Source organism: Rhinatrema bivittatum, chromosome 4 (genome assembly GCF_901001135.1).
Source record: "Rhinatrema bivittatum chromosome 4, aRhiBiv1.1, whole genome shotgun sequence".
NCBI classification, from domain to species: Eukaryota; Metazoa; Chordata; class Amphibia; order Gymnophiona; family Rhinatrematidae; genus Rhinatrema; species Rhinatrema bivittatum.
Genome location: NC_042618.1, coordinates 169,704,089 through 169,729,999, shown reverse-complemented (window position 1 = coordinate 169,729,999; position 25,911 = coordinate 169,704,089). Strand labels below are relative to the sequence as shown.

Sequence of the window (25,911 nt, the reverse complement as noted above, 5' to 3'; positions counted from 1 at the left end):
CTCCATGCAGTCATTCCCAAGCCTTATGATATCTGTTAGCAACATTTTTACTGGGTGATGAGCCTTCTTGAAAATTCAGACAGTACCGACGTGTTTTGCTTATGGATTTGGCTTTAAAAGCAGTCCTGTGCTTTTTCACTTATGTCTGTGTATCAGTACCCCACCCCCATACTGTAAAAGTCAGGGACCATGTTGGTTGTCTGAATCCAATTCCACTTCCAACCCCAACCACCACAACCGCTATGTAGTTGCATCAAAAACATCAAGGCTTATTTGTTAAGAGTAGTAATCTCTTGCCTTCTGTTAAGGGTAGTAATTGCCGCTCCGTGCAGCAACTGGATTCAAACCACCACTGAGGGCCAGACCATAAAAGTCTAGGCCATTGCTGATTTATTTATTTATTTAACATTTTTATATACCGACATTCATCCAGGATATCATATCGGTTCACATTGTAACGTTGGATTCAGACAGCTGATTGCTGTCTGAATCCAACTCCCCTTTTCTCCCTGCCATTGAAGCAGAGAGCAGTGTTGCATCAAAAGCATCAAGGCTTATTGGTTAAGGGTAACAACTACCACACCAGCAATTTACCCCCCATGCACCCTTTACTTCATTCCCATCCTCTAGCCTTTAGAGGTGCACAGTGTTTATCCCATGCTACTTTGAATTCTTTTACTGTTTTCATCTTCACCTCCTCCTCCGAAAGGGCATTCCAGGCATCCACCACCCTTTCTGTAAAAAAAAAAAATGTTTCCTGATGGCCCTTGGCTGTCTATCTTGGAGTTTCATTTCGCAGCCCCTATTTCTACTGATTTCTTTCCAATAGAAAAGGCTTGAAGTTTGTGCATCAGGTATCTGAAGGTCTGTATCATACGCCAAGATATCACATATCGCTTGCCATATTATACAGCTTTATATCCAGACATGCTAATCCTCCCATAGCCACATGTTTCATTAACGTTTTATGGGCTATTCTCAACCTCCTCCCTGGCCAAAGAATCTCTTAAGGAGGGACTAATGCCCACAATCTCCCCACAACAGAAAGTTAATTGAAAAACAAAGCCATTTGGATAATCATGATATAAATGAACCCTCCCTGTCAGCAAAATGAGAAATTTAGCACAATTGAGAAGTAACTTTTTACAAGAGTCCAATAAGAGAGAAATAATATACTAGAATCCGCAGGCAATCTGATTTATCCAGGTTCAATTTCAACCCTGCCACTAATCCATAACACTTGAATTCCCATAGCACTGCTTTAAGAAAGAACTGCATTTAAAATGTGAATTAAGATATCATCCGTAAATGCTGACAACTTAAAACATATCTTCTGCCCCATCTTTATACCAGAAATATGAACATTGGCAGCAGCTGATCTCAGCAAGGGGTCTAATGTTAAAAACAAAAGAGGGCACCCCTGCCCAGTCCCTCTCTGTAAGATCTTGTCTTGTGAAAATACACCACTGGCCAAGACAGATGTCCTGGGGTTCTAAGGATTGAATTGCCAACCCAAAGAAACCTGGGGAAAAAAAATACTGAAGTGTTCCAAATAAAAAGGCCTAATCTACCCTATCAAAAGCCTTTTCAGCATCAAAACTAATGAGACTGTAATTTGTGGAGAGTACAATAATCCAAAGATACCAATATTTTGCAGACTTTAATTATTGCATACCTACCCTTAACAAATCCTATTTGTTCCTCAGTAATTAACTCCCATAAGTCTTGCCTCAACCTATCCGCCATATTTTGGTGAGTAGTTTAGTGTCAAAATTCAAGCATGATGTAGGTTGATATGATTCAGGAATCCAAGAGTCTCCACCTGGTTTAGGAAGAACTACAATGGCTTTGTTTTTTTTTTATAAACCCTTTATTTGTCCTGAAGGCCTCAGATCATCATTCCCAAAGGCAAATATGACTTGCAATACTGGGTCAGACCAAAGGTCCATCAAGCCCACTGTTTCCAACAGTGGCCAAGCCAGGTCACAAGGGTAGATAGATTCTATGCCACTTATCCCAAGAATAAGCAGTGGATTTCTGCAACTCTATCTTAATAATGGTTAATGGACTTTTCCTCCAGGAACTTGCCTAAACTTTTTTTTTTTTTTTTTTAAATACAGCTACACTAATAACTTTCACCACATCTTCTGGAAATGAATTCCAGAGCTTAATTATGCATTAAGTAAAAAAAAAAAAAAAGCTTATTAGTTTTAAATGTTTTACCTAGTAACTTCATTGTCTCCCCCTTGGTCTTTGTACTTTATGAAACAGTAAACTGATTACCATTTAGTCATTCCATTCCACTCATTTTTTAGACCTCTATCACATCTCCTCTCAGCTGTCTTCTCCAAGCTGAAGATTCCTAACCTCTTTAGCCTTTCATAAGGCAATTGTTCCACCCCCTTGATCATTTTGGTCGCACATTCTCTCCAGGGGCTTGTAAAATTCTGCCGTTTTCCATCTGAACCTGGGGCTTTATCAATATTTTGTATTTACACAAGTGATATGGACACATTCAAGCTTTAATCAGCTGAGCCTCTGATTTCAGAGGTAAAAACAACAGACTGCAAATAAAACCTAATATCTGCAGGGTTGAATAATATAGGTGAAAATCTGTTCACATATCTATGTTAGAATTCACTATCTTGACTAGAAGCTTGCTTCACAGTCTATATATTTAGGCTCAGCCCAATTGCATGTAAGACTGTCAAGCATCTTCCCTACTTTATTAACCATAAGGGATATTTTAAGTATTCCTTTTTAGCTCTCTGATGGAGGAGAGTGTTCAAGGAAGCCTGGGTATCCAAGAAGACTTCCTTATTAGCTCTAGTGGGATGCTTGGCCATTTTCCCTTTGTCTACTTTTAATTGAGCTTCAAGTTGTAAAACCTCATGTGTTATTTCTTTTCTCTTCCAGGCTACACAGGAAAGCATCTCACCTCGTAAAACAGCCTTAGCAGCTTGCCAAAACAGTAGTGGGGAAGATGCTTTTTGAAGATTCAGCTTAGTATATTCATCCTATTTCTTTTGCAGAAAACCCTTAAAGGCAGGATCATGCTACAAGTGACTAGGAAATCACCACCTTCCTCCCATGGAAGGTTGAGCAAAACCCTCCATCTTACACCATACTATAGCATGGTCCAAAACTGCTATCAATCCTATTTCTACCAGTGCCACCTTGGCAAAATTTTGCCTATTGCCAAAAAGATAATCCAATCTGGATTGGCAGTCATGGACTCTTGAAATGAGAGTAAAAACTTCCCCATAGGATATAACATCCTCCACATATTAATCAGATCTAAGTTTTTAAACAGAAAGGAAATACCTTCACAGTATCTTGTTGGGAAATAACAGGTCTTGCTCAGGATCATGGACTGAATTGAAGTCCCCTCCCAGGAGCAGAAAACTGCATAAGTATAACAAATGTACCACCTATGTATAAAAAGAATGGGAATATGCATTTGGGGCATGTACACATTACATAAGTCTCAACCTGCCTTCTACCACAACAAAATGACCCCAAGGGTCTTGTGAAACTCTCTGGACACAGATTTTCCAATTAAAATAGCCACTCCTACACTCAGAACCTGAAAATACATGAAAGACCTATCCTACCCGTTGTTTCTTAAATTTCTCCTGTTTGGCTGAAGTTAGTTTAGTTTCCTGGAACATCAAATGTGGGTAGTATGTCTCCTCAGAGAATGCAAAGCCTTATAATGCTTGAATACTGAATTAATCCCCAAAACATTCCTAGTCACACACCAAACACTTTTAGCCTTAGTCAAGAAGGGGAATCAGATTTAGCATTACAAAACAAAAAACAAACAAAACTTAAGATGCCATGGTACCCTGGCCTAGACCACAGCATAAATTTATAGGTACAGCTCCACACTAGAACTAGACCCTCTACCCTGCATCCCTCATCTGCAGGTTCACTTCACTCGACTCTAGAGCCACACCCTCATTCCACCCCTTCTCCTCGTAATCCCACTAACATACAACCAAACCCAACTCTGGGTAACCATTAAACCAGAACTGGGGAGCCCCCCCAAACCTCCCATTGTAAACCTGAAATCATAGAACAAACATAGAAAACAGCCACAGATGTATCTGCATCAAAAGCATAGAGATTCAGTCCATCACATAGCATAAAATAAAATTAAGTGGACTGCTCAAACAAATGTTGTGTGTACATTTCCCATATTCAGATGCACTTAGTGTTCTTCCCGAAGAGCACAGATTCAAATCTCATGAGATTTAACAAATTTAAAAAGGGGAAATAAGCAATAAAGAGCAGAGGCCAAAAAATAGTGTCCAAGGACTCATAGAAAAATCAAACATAAGTCATTATGTGTTTTTCCCCAAATGCAGAGTCAATTGTTCACCACATGGATCTCACAAGAACAAACAAGCTAAAACAGGTGAACAAAAAGTCTTCAAAAGAAAAGTTACATGACAATGGCACTGTAAATAGTTGCAGTCAGAAATATGTTACCAGCCAAGTCTGTAAGCCAAAAGTGCTATACCAGCAACAAAGTCCAAGATGACACTGCCAAGTTCGTGAGGGCACCCCAAGGGCCTCAAGCCCTGGCTTAGATTTTGTAAAAGATATGGGTCTCTGATGCAGTTTCAGAAACAAATCTTCCCTTCACAAACTACCATTGGTCTTCCTGGAAACTTAAGTATAAAGCGGATTTGCATTTTTTGCCAATTGCACACAAACTGGGGAAAAGGATTTCCACTTGGCCACCATAAATGCTGAATAATCTTAGAACAGGACTACTTTTTTTTATGATAAGTCCTCATTAATTCCATTTTATGTACAAAGTTTAAAATTTTGTCTATGACAAAAAAAGAAATTTTTCTATTTTAAAGAGCACTGACCCAGGTTGTGCTCTTCCCAATTACAATGGACAACTACTTAATTCCATCAATAACTTTGAATGTATCCAGGATTCCAATTTGCTAAGAAGTTCAGACTATTTCTTCTGGGATGTCCAAAAATCCAAGATTATTCCCCCCTAGACCAGTTCAACAAATCATCCAATTTTTCCTCATATCTTTATGCAGCTGATTTCAAGGCCAATACCTCAGTCTCCAATGCCTCTCCTTTGGAAATCCTCATTTCCACCTCTTGAATTTCTGACAAGGCTATCATCTTGATATTAGTTCCATCTACCTTGGAATAATTTTTTTCAAGTTTGCTATCTAAAGCAAAAGGGATCGCTTTGGCAGGCTCTTACACCAATGTTTCTTGGTCAGAAGGCACCAGAGAGGCTTGCAATGCACAGATCATCTCAGGATCAGTAAGCTTGGCTTTGTCCTTCTCTTTAGCATCTTTCGACATCAAAGCTTAATCCAAGCTCCTCTATAACCCTTGCAGAAAATTTTTTTTTCTAAAAACAGCAGAATTTAGAATCTGCGATTAAGAAGGGGAGGAGAGGGGCTCCTGGAGCAAAGGGCTCTCAGAACAAGATGTCTTCCTCTTACTAAAGAGTCAACAGAAGTCCTCAAGTTCATGTTTTTAAATGGCTCTCAAGTCTGTCCTGGAGGCACATTTAAACAAACGGACTATTTTGCAAAAATTTGAATTTTGCATATTTTGCAAAGTAAAATATACATTTAAATGAGTTGTCCAACCTTCTTTGATGGCTGAAATCATTTTGTTCCTTTGGGAGTTTTATAGGTGGGGAAAAGAGGAAGAGAAGAACTCAGAGAAGGGTAAAGACTCAAGACAGAAGATGAGGATGGGAAGAAATATATCCCTGATGACTTTAGCCCCACTTTCGCTCTCATCTCCACCTCTTTCCCTACCCCTCCCAACCCCAGTGGTCTACAGTATATTCATCCCAGTCTTCTCTCTCATCTTGACTGTAGTAAATACAAACCACTCTCCCTATACTCTCACTCTCAGCCATTGCTTTGAACAGCATAGTTCAAAGTAGTTGAACCCCAGGCAGCAGAACATAGCTGCCTGATGTGCTGCCACTACTCCCCTTCCTCCTGCTGGTCTAGATATGGTGCAGGAGTGGGAAATCTGCAAGGGAAGATAGCATGCAGTTAGATAGCCTCCACCTTGTTGTCCCAGCTCAGCCCCCATCTCCTACAGAAACGGTCCAATTTTGCATTAAGGGGCACATTCTGCATCACAAGATAACAGGGGACCCTATTATAGGAAACCAAAAAACCAAGCTGGTTGGCAAACTACAAACAAGCAACTGTCAGATTATAAGCAGTTCAAAAAAGACAGACAACTAGAATGGCAAAGGTCTTTATACTAAATTACCCTGACTCAACAGATTCAAGATTAATGCAGCTAAAACCTTACATACCATAACAGCTGAAGTCTGACAATGAAAAATAAAAATCAAATCTTAACTGTTGCCTCCAAAGCAGATGCCAGATCTAACCACCATTAATTCTATATCTTAGAAAACTATCCCAAAAGATCATAACCTTTAGTTTTCTCAGTGCCTTGTAGTATGAACTATTCATAGCACATGCTGTCTAATTCTGCTTTTTGACTAACATTCCTGCCACTTCCCTGGAATCTTCCCTTCTAAACACACTACATTGTCAGAGGTTATCTTCTTTCAGACTAGGAGTTTTCCCCCGGCAAGAGATGCAAATGACTCCAGTAACCTATTATAAAGCTGCAGTGAAAATCCTAAACAACTTGCTAGGTAGACCAGATGGACCATTTGAGTCATTTACTACATTGAAATCTGGACAGAATTACTCTGTTCTTTACAAATAGCAGTAGGTCAAGAATGACATCTCAAAAGATAATCAAAAGCACTTAAGAATGCAATTTTAAAAAAAACAAATAGCATTCCAACAGTTTAATTTTAGCACAGAAGCCAGCAACACACCACAGCCTGGAACTAATTTATTTTAAACCTACTGATGAAGCAATGGTCTTTAACTGTTTTCTATTTAAATTTACCTTCTATTAATACAAAAAGTAAGTTTTGGTAAGCTGCTATAACAGCAGTTACATGGAGCCATGAATTTCATGTTTGAGGCCATTGATATGCCTTGGGATTGGAGGGGACAGTTGTATTTAGTCAGAGTAAACTGAACATTTTTTTTTGCCAATTAGGTGTGTCTTCCTGCTGTGTTCCAATGGGATTGGGTGGCAAGGTGTAAACCCCCAGACCCTGCTCATGCCTCAGACCTCACATTTAATATTAGCCAAAAAATGTTAAAGAAATCTATTGAGCCACTGGTTTGATTTATGAATCACACACTGCACTTAAAGCAAAAGGTGACATGGTTATTTCACTTCCAGTCACTTGCACTTTCAATGGCAATTAGTGAGTCAACCAATTGGATAACCTAGTGGTTAGAGCAGTGGGTTATGAACCAGGGAAACCAGGTTCAAATCCCACTGTGCTCCTTGGGCAAATCACTTTACTCTGTTACCTCAGGTACGAAACTTAGATTGCAAGCAATTTGGGAATAGGGAAATATCTACAGTACTCAAATGTAATCTGCTTTGAATTGTTGAAAAGCAGAATATAAATAAATGATAATTCACTATTTAGGACTGCACCTGAATTCTAGCAGCTCTTTTGTTTGTTAAATAGTGTAGATAAGCAGATTACATTAGAAGGCATACATAAGAGAAGTATCATACTGACAATAAACACTTAATGACCCTGCAATGAAGGCATCTGGTTCCATCTTTGGAATAGCATCATCAGTCCATATCAATCATATAAACCATTCAGTGTTTAGAGACCTCAAGTCACAAAAGATCCTCATAAGCACACAAAATGTTCTACCTTACAAGTCTGTAAAGTAGTTTTAAAGCCACCATTGCAGCAATTGTCTCAACCCCACTGTACTGAGGGAGATATTACCCAAAATTATGGCAATTTTAGCCCAGAACACTAATTAAAAGTCGGAAAGTCAATGGAAAGTAGTTTCTTGCAGGTCAAGCAAAATGCTATCTAGAGCTGATAAAAGTGGCAGAGCTTCTATAGAGGTTATCACCAGATGCCAAGAACCACACTAGTAACTATGTTCTTTTCTTTGAGCACATTGTGCAAAGCAAAACTGGTAAAGTCAGATCAGCAAGAACAGGCACCACCAATGCAGCGTAACAGTGGCTAGTGCCACCTATGCTGCTGTAGTTCCATGACTAAAAAAAAACATTAAGCAAATTGCACAAAGCTACAGGACATATGCCAAGTGCTACTCAAACCTCAACATTGGGAGGCCAATACTTTAAATTCTGTACTGCATACCACAAGAGCACTGATCAAGGCCTGTGAAAATCTTCAAAGTAAAAAGGTACACATCATACATCTACACCTACTATAATTCTGAATGGTTCCATGCAGGAGGGAAAAAAAAGGTATTTAAAGCAATTTAAACCTGATGAGGTCTGGCTATGCATTGTTTGAATAATATTTCACTATAACCTGTAGCCTTCGTGAAGCATACATAGACTACATTGTACTTGGACTGAACTGCTACAACATCTGCATGGTATCACTCAACACCTTTAATAGCTGCACTGTGTGCAGCTATTAAAGAGACAAAACCCAAAATATGGAGACAATTATTTTTCTGGTAATGGAAGACTAAGCAATACCATTGTAATAGTACCTTAATATCTAAGGAGAAGGTTAATGGTCTTTTCTACACCACTAAATTGATTGGCCTAATGCCAGCTTTGCTCCCACTGGTAGGGACGTCGGCATGGTCTGATGGTGAACTGCTGTCACCTCTCACTTGAAAAACCTTCATTGGCTCTAAGTCTATAGCATTTAGCTGCCTCACTTACCAAGTTCTTTAGAGCCTTGGCTTTCACTGGCCAATTCTCCCATTTTTACCAGAGCATCAAAGTAGCCTTTGGCCGCAAACGTTACACCTAAAAAGAAAAAAATTGCACATATTCTTAAAATGAAAAAAGAAACAAAAATGTGGATTTTTTTCTTTCAATAACAGTGGGAGTGTAGGTTTAAGGACAGTTTTCTCCATTAGTATGTGTCTGGGTTTTCCATAAAGTTCCTATCTGTTCACCCAGCGTTGTCCTCTTCCCATCAATACAAGGATGTTTGCGCTTGCCTAAGATTCAGAATTGAAGCAGAGCAGCAAAAAAGCACTTTTAAATGGGTTTTAAATATACTGTACCATGTTTACAGCATTAATGCTAGTACACCATATTTTGATTTATTTTATATTGTGGTTGGAGTTTTTCAAATACCAAAAAAATGGGTCCTAAATGGTAGAGATTGGGAAGTGCTGTATTACAATAGTTAACTTTATTGACCAGGAAAGCTACATTGTCAGTGTCTCATTACCAACTGGGTTCTGAAAGGAAAGAAACAGCTCAATGTCAAGAGTCATTGGCAGAAACAAATCTTAAACGTCTGTTCAGTACTTTTGTACTGAATCAAAGTTCAGTGCTCTAACCAGACCTTGGACTCCCCCCTATCCAGGCAGGATTTCAAGATATATCCAACAAGCATGATATTTACATACAATGAAGATCGTGCATGCACATTCAGGGATATCCTGAAACCTGGCTGGTGGGCACCCCCCACCCAGAACTGGTTTGAGTACAACTATAAACAAAAGCTTCCCAAACCTTTCCCTGGGGATTCCATAGCCAGTTGAGCTTTCATAATGCTAATTAATATGCATGAGGAATTTGCATATATAATCTCCAGCATAAGCAAACTTCTCACACATTCATTGTGCATATCCTGAAAATCAGACTGACAGTGGGGGGTTCCCAGGACAAGTTTGGGAAGCACTTGGTTATTGTGCTCACACCAGTTCTGAGTGAGGGACCCAGAAAATTCCCAACTCTGTTTTCCACCTTGTTGCGTCATATTCCAAGAGAGACTTCCTGAGTCAGTGAGTCATTCGAATCCAGTCTAAAAGCTCACCATCTCTACAATACACTTCCCATTGACTCATGTCATGTATGCTTCTCTTGACTAGACTGTAAGCTTCATGGCGTAGGCACTGCCTTTTATGTGTATCTGTATACAAATGCATATGTCTAGTAGCACTTTAGAAATGATAAATAGTAGATATGGTAAATCTTTGCCTAATCAGTTGCTGGCAACTCTGCCCAAACAGTAAACCATATGACTGAACACAGAGCTATTGACACATTGACGCTCTCTTCTCAAAGACATTCTTTCTTTCCCTATCCATGAAACCTTAGCTGGTCACAAAATCCTCTCATGAATGTCAATCTTATTCTACAGGCTGCCTCAAGATAAAGTAGAGTTGCTTACCTGTAACAGGTGTTTTGAGGACAGCAGGACATCAGTCCTAAATGGATGACATTATCCAATGGAACCCAGCCCAGAACTTATGTCAGTTTCTAAAAACACTCACCGGGCATGCCTAGCATGTTGTGTGTCCGTCTGTTCCCGACGCCCTCTCTCCGCCCTCCTCACCTCTTTGGCGCCTCCCTCTTCGCCCGCGGGAAGACTGGCTGCCGCAGCGTTCCTCTGCCGAGGTCCTCCAGCATCCCCAGACCGGCTCCACGCTGCTAACCACCATGTTTCCTGGAGGCCTAGGCGCGCGCGCGGCGCAGCCCCAACTGAAGTACCAGCGATGGCGCGAACCTCAGGGGTATCCCCCGAAGGATATTTAAGGTCTTAGAATTTGCTAACACATCGAGTTAGCAAGGATAAGGAATGACAACGGATTTGGATTATTCTAAGCTACTCTGTCTCCTCGGACTAACCAGGGGTACCCGCTCCTCGGGGGCCTCACTCTGTCTCTTTGTAGATTGCAGTCTGGAACCGGTACTCGCTCCTCAAGGGCCCTTGTTCCCGGACTTCTTCAAATTCACTTCTGTCTGGAAGTCAGCACTGCCAACTACATCTGTGAGTTACCATTGCTCTCTCAGAGCTTTCCCTAGAACCAGGTACTCGCTCCTCGAGGGCCTATACATTCCAGCTCCTGGGCTTCTATGAGACATTGTGTGAGTCTTACCATCAGGTTCGGTACATGAACTCTGCTTACCCTGCTTACTCACTATATTTCAGTTTCTCTACAGCTCAGCCTCCAGGGATCGCTGTTCCAGCTTCTGAGGGACTACAGCCCAGCCGGGCATTCCAGCTCACTACTGCCACCTCTGGTGGTTCAGTATACTGTCTAATAAAAGAACTAGTGTGGTCTGTCTCCATACTCTGAGCCTGACCGGTGGTCCCTCTCGGAGTCTTCCCCGGGGGCTTGGTCATCTGCCACTGGTCCAAGGATCCACCCACAACGCTCCTACAATACTACAAGATTGCTAACTCCTCACAGAGAGACACATCAGATTGCTAACTCCTATCTGATTGCTCCTCCCTCTGATTGCTCCTCCCATCTGATGGCTCTCTCCTCCAATCTGATTGCTCCTCCCATCTGATTGCTCCTCCATCTGATTGCTCCTCCCATCTGATTGCTCCTCCCATCTGATTGCTCCTCCCATCTGATTGCTCCTCCCATCTGATTGCTCCTCCATCTGATTGCTCCTCCCCCTCTGATAGCGGTTTTCATTACAGCCATGTCATAACATGCACATGGGGGCACCTTTACTCATTTCTTAGCTTAAATGGAGAGATCCAATTCCACAGGTGGCAGATAGGTTTTGTGAGAACAGGTAAGCAACTCTGATTTCTCAAGAACAACAGGAATGGCAGGCCTTACAAGTGGGGAATCCTTAGCTAGACTGTTCCAAATGAAAAGAGGGGAAACAGAACAGTGCCAACAATGTTATTGACAATAGGCTTTTTTTCTTCTAGTTTTTCTTAAGAGGGGCAATCTGGAACAAAAACAGACCCTAGGAGAGAACAGAGTTGGGTTCCATACATTAAAAAGATTCCACAGGACAGACTGGACAAACCTACTGTTGCATCAGGAGTCCCTATCCAAACAATAGTGTGGGGCAAATATATGGAGAGAACTCCATGTTGCCAGTTTTGCAGATCTCCAGGGAGGGATTTTAATTAGGCTACAGAAGCTCTCAAGGCTCTCGACACTGAGCCTTGACATGACCCACCAGATTCAGGCCCACCTAGGTACAAAAGGAAGATATACAATCTGCTAAACAACTGAACAGATACATTTGGCAATAGCAATCCCTATTTTGGTTGGTGTCAAAAGAAAAAATTGGGTGGAGTTTCTATAGGCTTCAGTTTGCTCCAGGTAAAAGATCAAGGTTCTCTTGCACTCCAAGCTGTGCAGTACTTGTTCATCTTGGTGGACATGTGCTTAGCAAAGAACAAAAAGTTGGAAGGATGATTGCCTGGTTAAGATGGAATTCAGACACCAGTTTAGGCAGAAACTTAGGGAAGGTATGCAGAACCACCCTATCATTATTATTTATTATTATTACCATGGTAAAAATTGTTATAAAAGGTGGATAAGAAGGTTTTATGGTTACATGTGTGTGTTATTTTAATTACGAATGATTTTAATATGTAATCTGCACTGAACAGAAGATGCAGAATATAAAAATGCATACTAACTGATCCTGCACACTGAAGTCACTGCCACCCAAATAAAATGACTTTCCAGGTCAGGTACTTCAAGCAACAGGAGCACAGTGGCTCAAAAGGAGTTTCATTAGCTGGGTCAGGAACACATTAAGGTCCCACGACACAGTAGAAGACCCATTGGGAGGCTTCAAAGCAGGCAACCGCATCAACTAGACACCAAAGGCTGTACAAAGATGAGCCTACTTTCTATATGGTGATAAGCACCAATTGCACTGCAGTAATCCCTTACTAGAGTTGGTCTTGAGAACTGACTTGTCTTCTCCTTTCTTCAGTTGTCCATCTTTCGATTTCTCCTCTTCAAAGACATCTCCAAATCAATAGTTACAACACCAGGAGTATACCAAGTTGGATCCTGCCTGGTACACTGGTGGTGAAAATCCAGATACCTGTCCTACAGACAAGGTCTCAAAGGGTAATGCTTATCTGTTGAGGCCTGGAACCCAAAGATTTCTTGCATCTCAGGAATGCTTCCATCCCTAATGGATTGGAGATCACCATCAGTACAGATTCCCCTCCAGGAACCGGTATCTGTACAGACACTGATACAAGCACAACAAGCAGTTGCAAGAACTAGAAGCGGTTGGCCAATGGCCTATATCATCAATGCTTTGCTTTGCCTTGTCAGAGGCCAGCTGCCCAGCTACTCCTCAAGGACTGCCAATGGCAACAATGACTGGGAAGCAGGAAAGGTGGCCACATCTTCCTAGGAAGTCAGAGTTTATCGATAGCTGACACCTGGAGAGTGAAGCAGCTCCCAGGACTGCATTTAGAATGCACTCTCCTCTGCAGAATCGTTTTGGGGGATTCACAGTAAGATTGTCCTCACTCCTGGCATCATGCACTGATGGAAACAGATAAAGTCTTTGCCTTCGCTCAATGCTGGAAATGGAGATGGAAGCCTTTTCCTTCTTCAGGTGGGAGGAGGCAAATGGCCTGTCCCCACAGTCCTTCTTGATGTTCAATGTCAAAGGGATTCGATGCATCATCAGTGTCCAGTGCAGCTCCTGGGTCTAACTGATATTGATGCCTCTGATGCCCAACGGACTAGTCTAACAGTGTCTGAAGTGCTTTTCCATGAGGTCGAACCAGAACAGATGCCCTAGAAGTCATGGTCCCACAATGACGACACCCCTAGATGTTTTATGATGCCCCCAGGCACAGGGCACACCCATCATGAAGACCCTGTCACACAAGGGCATCATTTAAAGCTATTGGCTTGTTTATCCATGATATGATAAAAAAAACAAGGCAGTAACAAAATAGATGACCACAAGCTGTCAATGCCCCTTGGTGCACTGTCTGGGCATGACAAAAACAACCAAAAAAAAAAAACCTAAGGACACTAGAAAGGTAGAAAGAGACCACAGGCACTATGATGAATGATTCCTGCCCAAAAATTAGGACTGAAAAATCCTAAAAAAAAAAAAAAAAAAAGTAAGAAAAGATCTGCAACTGGTTGGGCTCTGCAGAAACGAAAAGACAAGTGGGGTCCCTGTATGGACATGTGACATGTCACATATGCACATGCCCAGTGGAGGTACAGTCAAAACTCTGAAAACTTACAAATCCTGGGCCAGGCTCTTCGGATGATGTCACCCCACTTGAGTACTGCCAGCCTGTTTGTCCTCAGAGACAAAATAATGCTGGTTCCCAACCCCTACAAGAAAAATTTCACTTCAGCAGAAAATGTCAACTGCTGCCAGGTCTTAAAAAGCAAAAGAAAATGAAGTTCTGATTCATTCACTTTGTAACAGCACAAATTTCACCCACCCGTGGCCGGTTCAAAGTATAATGAGGCAGAATGATACAAGCCACTTCAGGCGAGCAGAATTTTGAGGTGGCAAAAGATGTTCCCCTTCCCCAAAATACCAGTGCAAGCATCTGCCTCACGTTACAAGAGCGGCACACATTAGAAACAGAAAGGTGCGGTGTGAGCATCAGTCATTATAGTGCACAAGCTCACCACTCTATTCTGGCCTCGTTCTGTACCGCTTCACTAAGCATGCAGCAGGGTGAAGATAGGTGTGACTATCCTCCTTGCCTTGATGCTTTGCCCTGCTCAAATTATGCTGGTGCCGTTTGGCCATCAGTACTGTGGCGCTGCTTGAGTGCCTGTCCCACGGGATATGTAAGGAAAAAAAAAAAAAGTGTTAAGGCTACTGCTGCATTATTTTAATAAAGGTTGGGGGGCAGCATTTCGTTGTCCACTGCAGTTCTCCAGTTGATGTTCTCTTTGTTGCTCAGCACAGTGGCTTGGTCGGGACTTGAGGAAGAAGAACACAGAGAGAAGGCGGGACCACAACCATACAACTGGTCAGGAAAGCCAAGGCAGCAGCAGCACTGCAGGCAGGGAAGTAGCAAACAGGGACCAGAGGTGACCTAGTATAAGCAAGGCATTGGTCTGCAGGTCCCACTCTTCAGCAGCAGTGCTGGAGTGATGTGATGAAAAACTCTGGAGCTTCTGCTTTGAATTTATCCAAACAGCAGTCTGGCTCCTCCCCACTCCTGGAGAGAGCACGCGAGCGGACACTGGTCTTGGTGGGAGTTACAATAACTGTACAGAGATAAGAAAGACTGGTATGGGGCAGAGGATGAAAGTGACTGGCAAGAGAGACTGGGCTGACAATGACTGACAAGAGATAGGCCTGGGGGAAGTGACAATAACTGAAGAGAGAGAAGAATGAGTCTGGTATGGAGGCAGGGGATGACCGTGACTGGAGAGAGAGACTAGTCGGGGAAGGGGTGACAGTGATTGGTGAGAGCGAGAGAGATTGGTCTAGGGGAGGGGTAACAGTCGCTAGTAGAGCAAGAACAGACCGATCTGGGGGGGAGGGGGCAACAGTGCTGGCCTTTGGCTAGGACACGTTGGACAGTTGCTGTGGGCACCACCAGCATCACTTATCCTGCTGCAACCCAAAGAAAGGCCCGATGGGCTGCAGCAGACCCCATCCCAACTTGGAAGCCCTGAGAGCATGTGTATGTGCGGCCGTCACCACACATGAGAATGTGTGAGGGAGTGAGACAGAGCCTGTGTGTATATGAGAGGGAGTGTGTATAAAGCGCAGTTGCTTACCTCCAAGGAGAGCAGGATGTTAGTCCTCACATATGGGTGGACATCATCCGATGGAGCCCGGCATGGAAAACTTTTGCCAGTTTCTAGAAACTGTGTCTGGCATACTGAGCATGTCCAGCATGCCACTATCTGCATGGACACACGAGGTCCCCCCTTCAGTCTCATTACAGAGAAAAATACTAGCGAAAAATAAAACAGAAAGGAAGGAGACCCCAACTCCACGGGCTGGTGGGCGAGGTTCCTGAGGACTAACATCCTGCTATCCTAGAACACCTGTTACAGGTAAGCAATTATGCTTTCTCCTGGTACAAGCAGGATGGTAGTACTCACATATAGGTGAATACCAAGCTCTAGGCTGTCCCCATCAGCCAGGTGCGACCAACAGGTACCGAAACAAACTGCCAACGGTACAACAACAACTGCGGTACTTTGGTCAGTAGAGGACGGCCTAGTTTCGACCAGGGGCTCTAGACAGGGAGAGCTGGGTTTAAACCTGGAAGAGATTGCACAGGACAGACTGGCAAAGGCAATGTCTCATCAACCAGGTTTGTCCAAGCAGTAGTGGGCCGCGAATGTGTGAAGGGAGCTCCACGTTGCTACGTGGCAAATTTCAGCAACTGGAATAGCTCACAGATGAGCCACCGATGTCGCCATTGGGCACACAGAGTGAGCTTTGATTCGGCCTGCCAGCTGAAGGCCCACTTGCACATGGCAGAAGGCGATGTAATCCGCCAGCCAGTTGGATAGTCTGTTTATCCACCACCACTTCCAATCTATTGGTATCGAAGGACACAAAGAGCTGAGTGGACTGCCTGTGACCAGCTGTGTGTTCTAAGTAGAAAGCCAAGGCCCTCTTACAGTCCAAAGTAGGAAGAGCCTGTTCCCCTGGATGGGAATGAGGCCTGGGAAAGAAGGTGGGTAAAAACAATGGACTGATTGATATGGAAATCAGTCACAATCTTAAGTAGGAACTTGGAGTGTGTATGCAAGACCCAAAATCATGAAAAAAACCTTGTGTATGGCGGGTGTGAAACTAAGCCCTGAAGCTCACTATGAGCCTAAGAAATTGCCACTAAGAATATAACTTTAAAGGTGAGGAACTTTGGGTCGCAGGAGCGCAACAGCTCGAAGAGAGGACGCATAAGCCATGCCAGGACAATGTTGAGGTCTCGGGACACAACAGGAGGCTGAAGAGGGGGCTTCAACTGAAGCAGACCCCTCAAAGTGATCCACTAAAGGCTGCACCGATATGGGTGTGCCAGCGACACCTCGATGGTACGCACTAACAGTGCTAAGATGAACCCTGACTGAGCTGGTTTGAAGCCAGACTCTGAAAGGTGCCACAAGTAGTCCAAAAACATAGGTAGGGGGCACGTAAATGGATCTAAGCCATGCCCCCCACACCAGGTGGAGAATCTTCATTTCATCAACCTATAAGACCTTCCTGGTGGAAGGCTTTCTAGAAGCACTGGCACCTGGGAGACACTTTGAGAGAGCCAGGGGCTGAAGAACTAGGCGCTCAACATCCACGCCGTTACGGCCAACACCCAGAGGTTTGGATGGTGTAGGGTGCCCTGGATCTGAGTTATCAGATCAGGTGTGGTCCCCATCTGAATGGGATCCCTGATTGACAGATCCTGAAGGAGAGGGAACCAGATCTGCCAGGGCCAACAGGGTGCCATGAGTATCTCTGTCCTGTTGAAGCTTCAGTAGGGTCTTCAAGAGGAGTGGGAGAGGAGGGTATGCATACAAGAAACCCTTCTCCCAGTGAAGGGAGAAGGCTAAGGCCAAATGTCCGCCTCCCAGCAACAGGGAGCAGAAATTGCTCACCTTGTAGTTGTACGGGGAGGTGAAGAGGTCCACATCTTGGAAGTCCCACCAATGAAAAACCCTGGCTGCTACTGCTGGATTTAGGAACCACTCGTGCAGCTGAAAGGAGCAGCTCAGCCGATCCGCCAGTACATTTAGAGTCCCAGGCAGATAAGTCACTCGTAGCAACATCCCCTGTGACAAGGTTTAGGACCATACCTGCACCACCTCGTGATAGAGGAGGAACGATCCCATGCCTCCCTGTTTGTTGATATACACACATCGTGACTTGGTTGTCCATCCGAATCAGGACTACCTTGTGTTACAACTGGTCCTGGAATGGCCAAAGGGCGTAACAGATCACCCAAAGCTCTAAAAGGTTTATCTGACAGTGGGCTTCTTGAGCGGGCCAGAGATCCTACGTGGAGGAGGCCGTCCACATGGGCTCCCCAGCCCTGCAGCGAGTGTTGGTAGTGAGGACTACTTGGGGCAGGGCAGCCTGGAAGGGAATTCCCCACTCCAAATAAGAGGGGTTTCCTTACCATGACAGAGATGACCTCAGAAGGCTCCATGACAGAGATAGGTCTCGAGGTCCTGGGAGGCCTGTTGCCACTGTGACCACAAGGTCCATTGTGCCCTTCGCATGCACAAGTGGGCGAGTGGGGTAACATGGACTGATATGACCATATGGCCTAATAAACGGAGCAGAATGCGGGCAGTCACATACTGGCTGCTGTGCACGAAGGTTGCTAATGAGGTGAGGGCAAGAGCCCGACTGTGGGGCAGAAATGCTTTTGCTTATGCCATGTCCAGCCTGGCTCCCATAGAGTTCAGTTGGAGAGATGGGCAGAGGTGAGACTTTGAGTAATTGATAAATCCCAAGGATTGCGGTGTCTGCACGGTCAGGGCTAAAGCGTTCAAAACCCCGTGCATGAGTGGCTCTTGATCAATCAGTTGTCCAGGTATGGGAAGACTTGCACGGCACGGCGCTAAGCATTTGGTGAAAACGTGAGGGCGGAGGCCAACCCAAAAGGCTGCACCTTGTACTGGTAGTGAGCCTTCCCCACCACGAAGCGGAGGTAATTTTCTGTCGCTGGGAAGATAGCTATGCAAGTGTAACCTTCCTTGAGATCGAGGAAGCAGAGCCAATCTCCTCTTTTGAGGAAGGGGTGCAGAGTGCCAGAGAAACCATCTTGAACTTTTCTTTTAAGAGAAATCTGTTGAATGCCCTGAGGTCGAGAATGGGGCATAAGCCTCTGGTTCTCTTCAGTATTAGGAAACACCTTGAATGGAACCCTCAGCCCTGCTGAGGGCAAGGAACGGGCTCTACTGCTCCTGCCATGAGAAGGGCAAAGAGTTCTGTCCAAAGTATGACTTGCTGGGCGGACGAAACACACGATGGACATGGGGGAGAATTCTCTGGATGCTGTCTGAAATTGAGCCGGTACCCCTGGGGTACTACAGTAAGGACCCATAGTCTGAAGTGATGGTCCTCCAGTGGTAGGCGAAGTCAATAAGCCTGTCTCCTACTGGGGGATCCAATGCAGAGGGTACTTTTACTGACTCTTGCTCCCTCGCTGCCAGTTAACCTGTAGCCTGGGCTTACTGGGGCGCTGGCTGGGGCCTAGGGCATCTGCTGTTGATGGGAGCAGCCCCTGGAGCTAGTGTGTGGCATGCGAGCCTGAGAGGCAGGGAGATAATATTTCTGTTGCCTGTAAAAGGATTTCCTGGAGCTTGGCTTAGAAATTTCCTGGCAGAGGAAGGGGCATCTGAAGCGCTAGAGGAGAGATGTTGGAGGGTTTTGTGGTAGTCCTTCAACTGAGCTACCACATCTCAAACCTTGTTCCCAAAAAGGTTATCACATGTGCATGAGAGGTCAGCCAGCTTCTCCTGCACCTCTTGTCTGAGGACTGAAGCCCGAAGCCAGGCCATTCTACAGGCACAGGTGCCCACAGCGGCTACCCAGGCCGCTGTCTCAAACACATCAAAGATGGATCTCACCTCTTTGGCTGTTGTGACAAGCGCTCTGCGAGGTCCTGGACCTGCTTCCACAGGTTTTGGTTGTATTGGGTTACATACAACTGGTAGGCAGCGATACAGGCAATGAGAATAGTGGCCTGAAAGACCTTTCTACCCAGAACACCTAGCTCCCTATGTTCTCGTCCCAGAGGGGCAGAGGCATGGGTGCAGGAGCATTTGGCCTTCTTGAGGGTGAACTCCACAACAGACTGGTGAGGGAAGTGACGCCTCTCAAATCCCAAGACCTGCTGTAGCAAATAGGTGGCATCCGCCTTCCTATTGACTGGAGATATGGAAATCGGGTGTTCCCACATCCGAAAGAGAAGAACCTTACAGATGTTATGGATGGGAACCACCATGATTTCCTTAGGAGTGTTGACAAATTGGAATACTTCCAACATCTTATGGTGTGCATCCTCCTCTGCGAGGAGCTGGAAAGGAATAGCTTTGGCCATGGCCCTGACGAACCCTGCAAAGGAGAGATTCTCTTGGGGGGGGGGGGGGGGGGGGGGACGACCAATGCTTTTCCTCTGGTGAGGAAGGCTCGGAGAAGGGGGTCGTCTGAATTTGAAGACTCAGAGGAATCATCCACCCCACGGGTCATAAGGGCTTTCTTCACTAAAGCCATTGTGGGGCTTGTGCAAGCGAAGCTGTGGAGAACCCTAGCCTTGGGCTCTGAAGGTTTCGAAGGCACTGAGGACACCATGAGAATCGACGGTCCCCCCAGTAAGGGACTAGGAGCCGTGGAAGGCCAGAGGGCCCTGGCAAAGGTCTGGGGAACAGAAGCCTCAGAAAAGTGGCACCAGCTGCATCTTCCTCCTTGGAGGATCCAATAATGGGAATCACTCCCAAAGGGGGCATCAGTGGCTGCTGTGGAACCAAAGGACCCTCAGGTAGCAGTTGCATTGGAGGGCGCCAAGGAGAACATCCACACACTCGAGTAGGGGCACCAGAATAGACGGCAGAGGCTCTGGCATGGGGACCAGTGGTGGGGCGGCTCAACACTCCACAAAATTCAGAGCACAGGGCTCTGCACCTTGCAGTCCAACTCCTCCTGGAAGTCCAGTGAAACCAGGATTGAGGGAGGGGGATGAGGCGTCCTCAGTGCTTCCTTGGTTCTCCGAGGCGGCATGGTACCAGGCACAGATATCTGTGGGGAACGCACAGGACTCCCAGGTATATCAGAGGATGGGGTCTTTGAGCAACAGGGTTGTTTCGGTGGCGGTACGGCAGCTGCTGGTACCGCACTAGAACTGGAGCTGTGCGTCAACTGCGACCGGTGTCTATGCTTGTGGGGATCTCCCACGGTGCTCGGCCCAGTCTTTCCCTGGCACAGAGGAAGCGGAAGATCCCAATATCCTGGAAACTGGTGAGATCATGGAAGACTGATCACCATTCCCTCGGTCTTTTGAAGGTGAAGTCAGAGGAGTAGCGAGAGGGAGCGTATCCAATGGTTCCCCCTCGACCCCCGGGTGTTGAGGACTGACTCGGGTGTGGATGGAGCGGACTATTTGGAACCAAAACGTTTCTCCATTTTGTCAAGGCGTGTGCAAAGGCCCTTGGGGGTCATCTGGTCACACAGCTGACACCCTAGGACATTGTGCGAGGCCTCTAGGTATAGGATGGAAACCTCATGGAGATCTGTGATGAACAAGCCAGACTCCATGAAAAATAGCACGCAGTCGATGACTGGGGGCCACCGAGAAGTGGGATGCCAGGAATAGACTGTGAAAAGGAAGGAAAACATTTTCTACCTACTGCACCGAGGAAAGGCATCAAACGCGAAGGGGGACCCATCGATGGAATGGGGAAAATCCCGATTTAGACAAAAAAAAAAAAAAAAGAGAAAGAAGCAGAGTTTCAAGAACCGCAAGGCAACTGCACCGCAGAAAAAGAGAAACTGAAGGGAGACCTTGCATGGACGCACAGATAGTGGCATGCTCAGTAAGCCAGTCAAAGTTTTCCATGTGAGGACTACCATCCTGCTTGTCCAGAAGTATGGGTGTGTTTTATTGGTGTTTTGGGAAACTTATAGCATTTTTTAAATTATATTGGATGTTCTATTCATCAGATGTTTTGAAATATTTTTTATTACCATGGTTTTGCTATTATGATTCATGATTTATATTTCTTGGTTAAATTGTTTGAAGTTTTTGGTCTCAGTGCTAAGCAATACATATGATGCATGAGAGCACAGGGCCCTTTTTTTTTTTTTATTCTAAATTACTTTTGTACTATAATAGTTTTTTTAATGATGAAAGTGTAACGTATGTTGTGTAGATCAGTGAAAAACATTTTTCTTATTTTTACAATTGCAGAATATGAAAAAGACACATGGGTTAAAGTATTTTGCAAAGCACTGAATTTTATTATATTTTGGGGTAATGTTTCTTATTTTTTTTTTAAGTCTTCTATGCCGCACTCATGCATAACCTGTTTGGGGTGATCACAGCTTGTGTCTCTTTGTATGTTTGCTATTTGGTTTGGGGTTTTTTTTTTTTTTTAATATAAATTTGTTTCATATTATTTATTGGCCTTGAGTTCTACAGTAAAGTGAAAGGTGGTCTAATAAATCAGAATAAAATCTTTTAAGAGAATGCCTTTTGGGTTTTGGAGGAGGGGTGCCATCTTGTTCCTCACCTCAGGCAGCAGGTTGCCTTGAGCCACCCCTGGCTTCATCCTCAGTGAGTCCCCTCTCCTAGACATCCTCCCTCCATTTTCTAGTAATTATACCTTATACATTTTTTGCTGTCAAAACATTTTAAATTCAAGATGTGCACATCTTGAATGACAAGCAGTACAAGCATACAGGGCTTGTGGATTTATTCATGACACTGCCACACCACCAAGCCCAATTCATTAAATATCTAATTTTACCAGGGAAAATTCTAACACAGTGACCGATTGGATTTATTTTTTTTCCTGACCCTATACCAAGCCTAAACTTATAACGTCAGATTTTGGCAAAACAAATTAAAATGGCACTTCTTGTCCTAATTACTAATGCAGTGGTTTTCATATCCATCTAGCGTTCCCTCTCCCATAAAAATGTGCTTTTTAGGTACTTGCACAAATGGTACATGAGAAACAAACCATGTAATTCTATTTTGACCTGAGAAGGGAGATTGAGCTTCCAAAAGTTAGTCAAGAAACATATGAAGTTAAATCCAATAGAAAGGGATAACAGATATTTTGTTAACCTTAATTTTCGTCAGCAAACAGCAACTCTCGCCACTATCCTTAGATAGCCATCTTTAAAACTCCTTTCATACATCTGAGTTTTTCCAAGTGAACCCAAGATAGGCAATGGAATTACAGTTCTACTAGATTGGTGGTTTCATTTGCCCAGCAGGGCTAACTGAAGCCAAGGAAATAGATACAGATTTTGTGTTCTCTCTCAAGTCTACAGAAGAGAATGCCAGATGAAAAATACTAATCAGCCAACATCAACTAGATTTTTTTTGTTGGTGCTGACTGAAACTGCTAAAGGAGGTATTCTGCAACTGAGTCATCTAATAGGAACTCTGTCCTAACTAATGTTGACATAACAGGAATGCAAGATGATGAATAAGGCTACTCAGCACTAATGCTGCTTTGCCTAGTGGAGGTACCTGTCTGATAACCTTTTAGTCTTCAACCACCCTGAAAACTTCAGATGCATTTTCTTTTCCAGCAGCCAAGGGCATAAGGGATAATAAGGAATTTCGAGTTCCATTGGTGACATGGAGCATAACTAAGTATACAAAGGGATTAGCAGAACAAGAAATTAGATTCTTTAACAATTACCAAGATTACCCAAACTGAAGTTGCAATCATGGGAACTCAAACTTGCTCTGAACCAATGAGATTCTACATCACAACTAAGTCTTGGGCATTACTAACAAGCTACAGCCACCCATGCCAAGCTTGGCAAACCGAAAGAGACAAGACAAAACGTAGGCTTCAGACAGAAAACCTTCCGAAACACAGAGGTGGTTTTACTTTTAATAACTTGGTAATATGTATCCCTCAAATACGACTGCCTCAAAGGCAGTGAATTAATGTAGTCTGGTGGCAGTGTTAGCTCAGTAAATAAAACATTGCTCATTTCCCTTGGGGTGATGGGGGGTGGAAACGTTGTAACTCAGGCTATAATAACTCTGAAAACTCAGTTGGGCTTCTATAGCAACCTGTACAGACATGCTCAATCTTATCAAGCAAGCTGGAAAGTTTTCAAATTCAGGCACAAGGTGAATGCACACTTGAGCTTTATCATTAACAAGAAAAGGTCTTGGAATAAGTTTTCTAGGTTCTGTCAGTTTTCAGGATGGTTTCTATTACATATCAATATCTGATCAAGCAGAACAAAGAACCCGATAAAATAGGAAACCAAAATTTCAAAATAGTTAGCAAATTGTGTGTGGAGCTTGAACAAAACAGACTAACAGATTACACACAACTTTCTACCCAAGGCATCTCAGAGATTGTTTTGGTTTTCGTCCTGCTCATCTGGGCTTCCAGCAAAACTGAACTAGCCTTCATTGGGTTTCAATGTCATAAGTCTTCATTCACAGCTACACAGGGTTTTCTCCTTATTTTGTATCCTCCTCATACTTCTCTAGCCCAGCCACTAAAATGATCAACCTCAGCCAGGAGCTGCATATCTGGGATACCTCTGAAATACCTCTGGAATCCTGCAACCGTGATTTCCAAGCCCAGCTACTACATGGCATCATTAAAGCAATGGCTGGAGCCTCCTCCACAACATCCCCTGCCAGCTGGGGGGGAATGGAGACTAGGCCTGGAAAATCAAACCCAGGTAGTCTTGCATGGCAGTGTGCAGTATCTGCCACTGAACCACAGGGCTAGTCTTAGCTTAACTCCTTGCAATACAAGATGGGGCTTCCAACTCTATAATCAAAGTTAGAATATATATTTTTTTTTTTCTAACTCTCACTTTCTTATAATGCAGTACATTCAGGACAGATATATAGAAATATAGATAGAAATATCCTTGAGGAATTAGCCAAAATGCACAAAGCACAACATTAGAATACTGATCTTTAATTGCCCATGTATGTTAAGCTACTGAAAGTTTTATCAAGGGTCAAAAAGTCAAGGCTAGCTTTATTTACACAAAATGCTTGACATATTAAGAAAACCTTGAGGCATGTTTGAGTGTGGCAGTATAAATTTAATACAAACAGCAACAGTCATATCTTGGTGGTGGTGATGGTGGTGGGGGCAGCAGATTCTAAGAAGCACTACATGGGAAAAGGTGAAGCACCAAATACTACCAAGGGGCAGAGGATCTTGAACTTATGATGGTTGAACAGCATGACAAGGTAGTGGGATGCTAGTGTACCTAGTTAAAGGCATTATCAGAAAAAAAAATATTACATCTAAGCTAATAGATATGACAACCTATTAGGAATACTGTCACATTTTGGAGGTTTGTATTGCAAGTCCCATGATATGAGAATCAAGGACCTAAGTATACATTCTATGGAGGAAGGAAAGGGATACAAAGAGGCATTCAAATATCTGAAATGTAATCCACTTTGAAGCGCTGAAAAAAGTGTGAAAAGTGGAAAATAAATCTAAATAAAATTTAAAAAAAATAAAATGTTTAATGTGCAGGAGGCAGGCATTTTTGTGGGAAAAGGGATTTTTAGAATAAGGTATTATAATAGGAGGCTGATGGGGGAAAGGGGTGGATGTGAATAATGCAGGAAAGTGGACTGTAAATAAGGTGATGGATGTATGAACCTCCTCCTAGTAGATATGGTGTGGGCAAAATTGATAGCGGAATTAAAAATAAGCCATGGGGCAGGAACAGAAAATCCTTGCAGCTGGGGCAGCAAATGGTAAAGCTAGAAATGAAGCAGTTTGTGCAGTACTGTAGTAGGTATTGAACATGGGCAGACTTGAATTTCTACATTTACATAAGCATTCTCATTCTTAATTATATGCAAACTATAGCAAAACATATGTGCTTCCTGTACTCCGATTCACAGCTCTACTCCTCACCTAAGGACATCGATATAAAGTAAGACAGCTCCACAACTAAGGAAAGAGATGCAGCTAAGACACAAATAAAAATTATTCTCATTTTGCTTCTTTTAAGATGAAAATAGATCCATGTATTAAAAATGGTTAACTTCTTCCAAAATGCAGACTTGGGTGATTATAGAGTCAGACCTTTAATAGCCTAGAAAGTGGATACTTCTGGGATGACAAGAGTTAGTCTATATACATATATTACACCCATTCTCCAATCTTTACATTGGTTATCAGTTTACTAGCACATGAGATACAAGCTGGCCTGTCTGATACATATACTTTTGAATAACCCTAGAAATCAGCCCTTGCGTTCCTTGCGCTCTACTAGTAAGGGCTTGCTGAAGACACCCTCTTTGCAACTTACTTTGTAGAAGCACAAGAGCAAGCCTTTTCAGTTGCAGGACCGCTATTGTGGAACTTGCTCACAGAAGAAATCTGATTCATGACT

General features: G+C 43.6%; 1 protein-coding gene across 4 annotated transcripts in view; it reads right to left on the bottom strand.

Annotated features, from left to right (window-relative positions):
- BAIAP2 (BAI1 associated protein 2) overlaps window positions 1-25,911 on the bottom strand; it is a 248,898-nt gene that overhangs the window by 191,671 nt on the left and 31,316 nt on the right. For 3 of the 4 annotated variants that reach the window (XM_029599205.1, XM_029599207.1, XM_029599206.1), the window contains exon 3: window positions 8,794-8,880. The exons of the other annotated variant lie outside the window; for it this stretch is intronic. In XM_029599205.1, coding sequence (XP_029455065.1) covers window positions 8,794-8,880 — 87 coding nt within the window. The remainder of the gene's footprint in view (window positions 1-8,793; window positions 8,881-25,911) is intronic. 4 annotated transcript variants of the gene reach the window in all.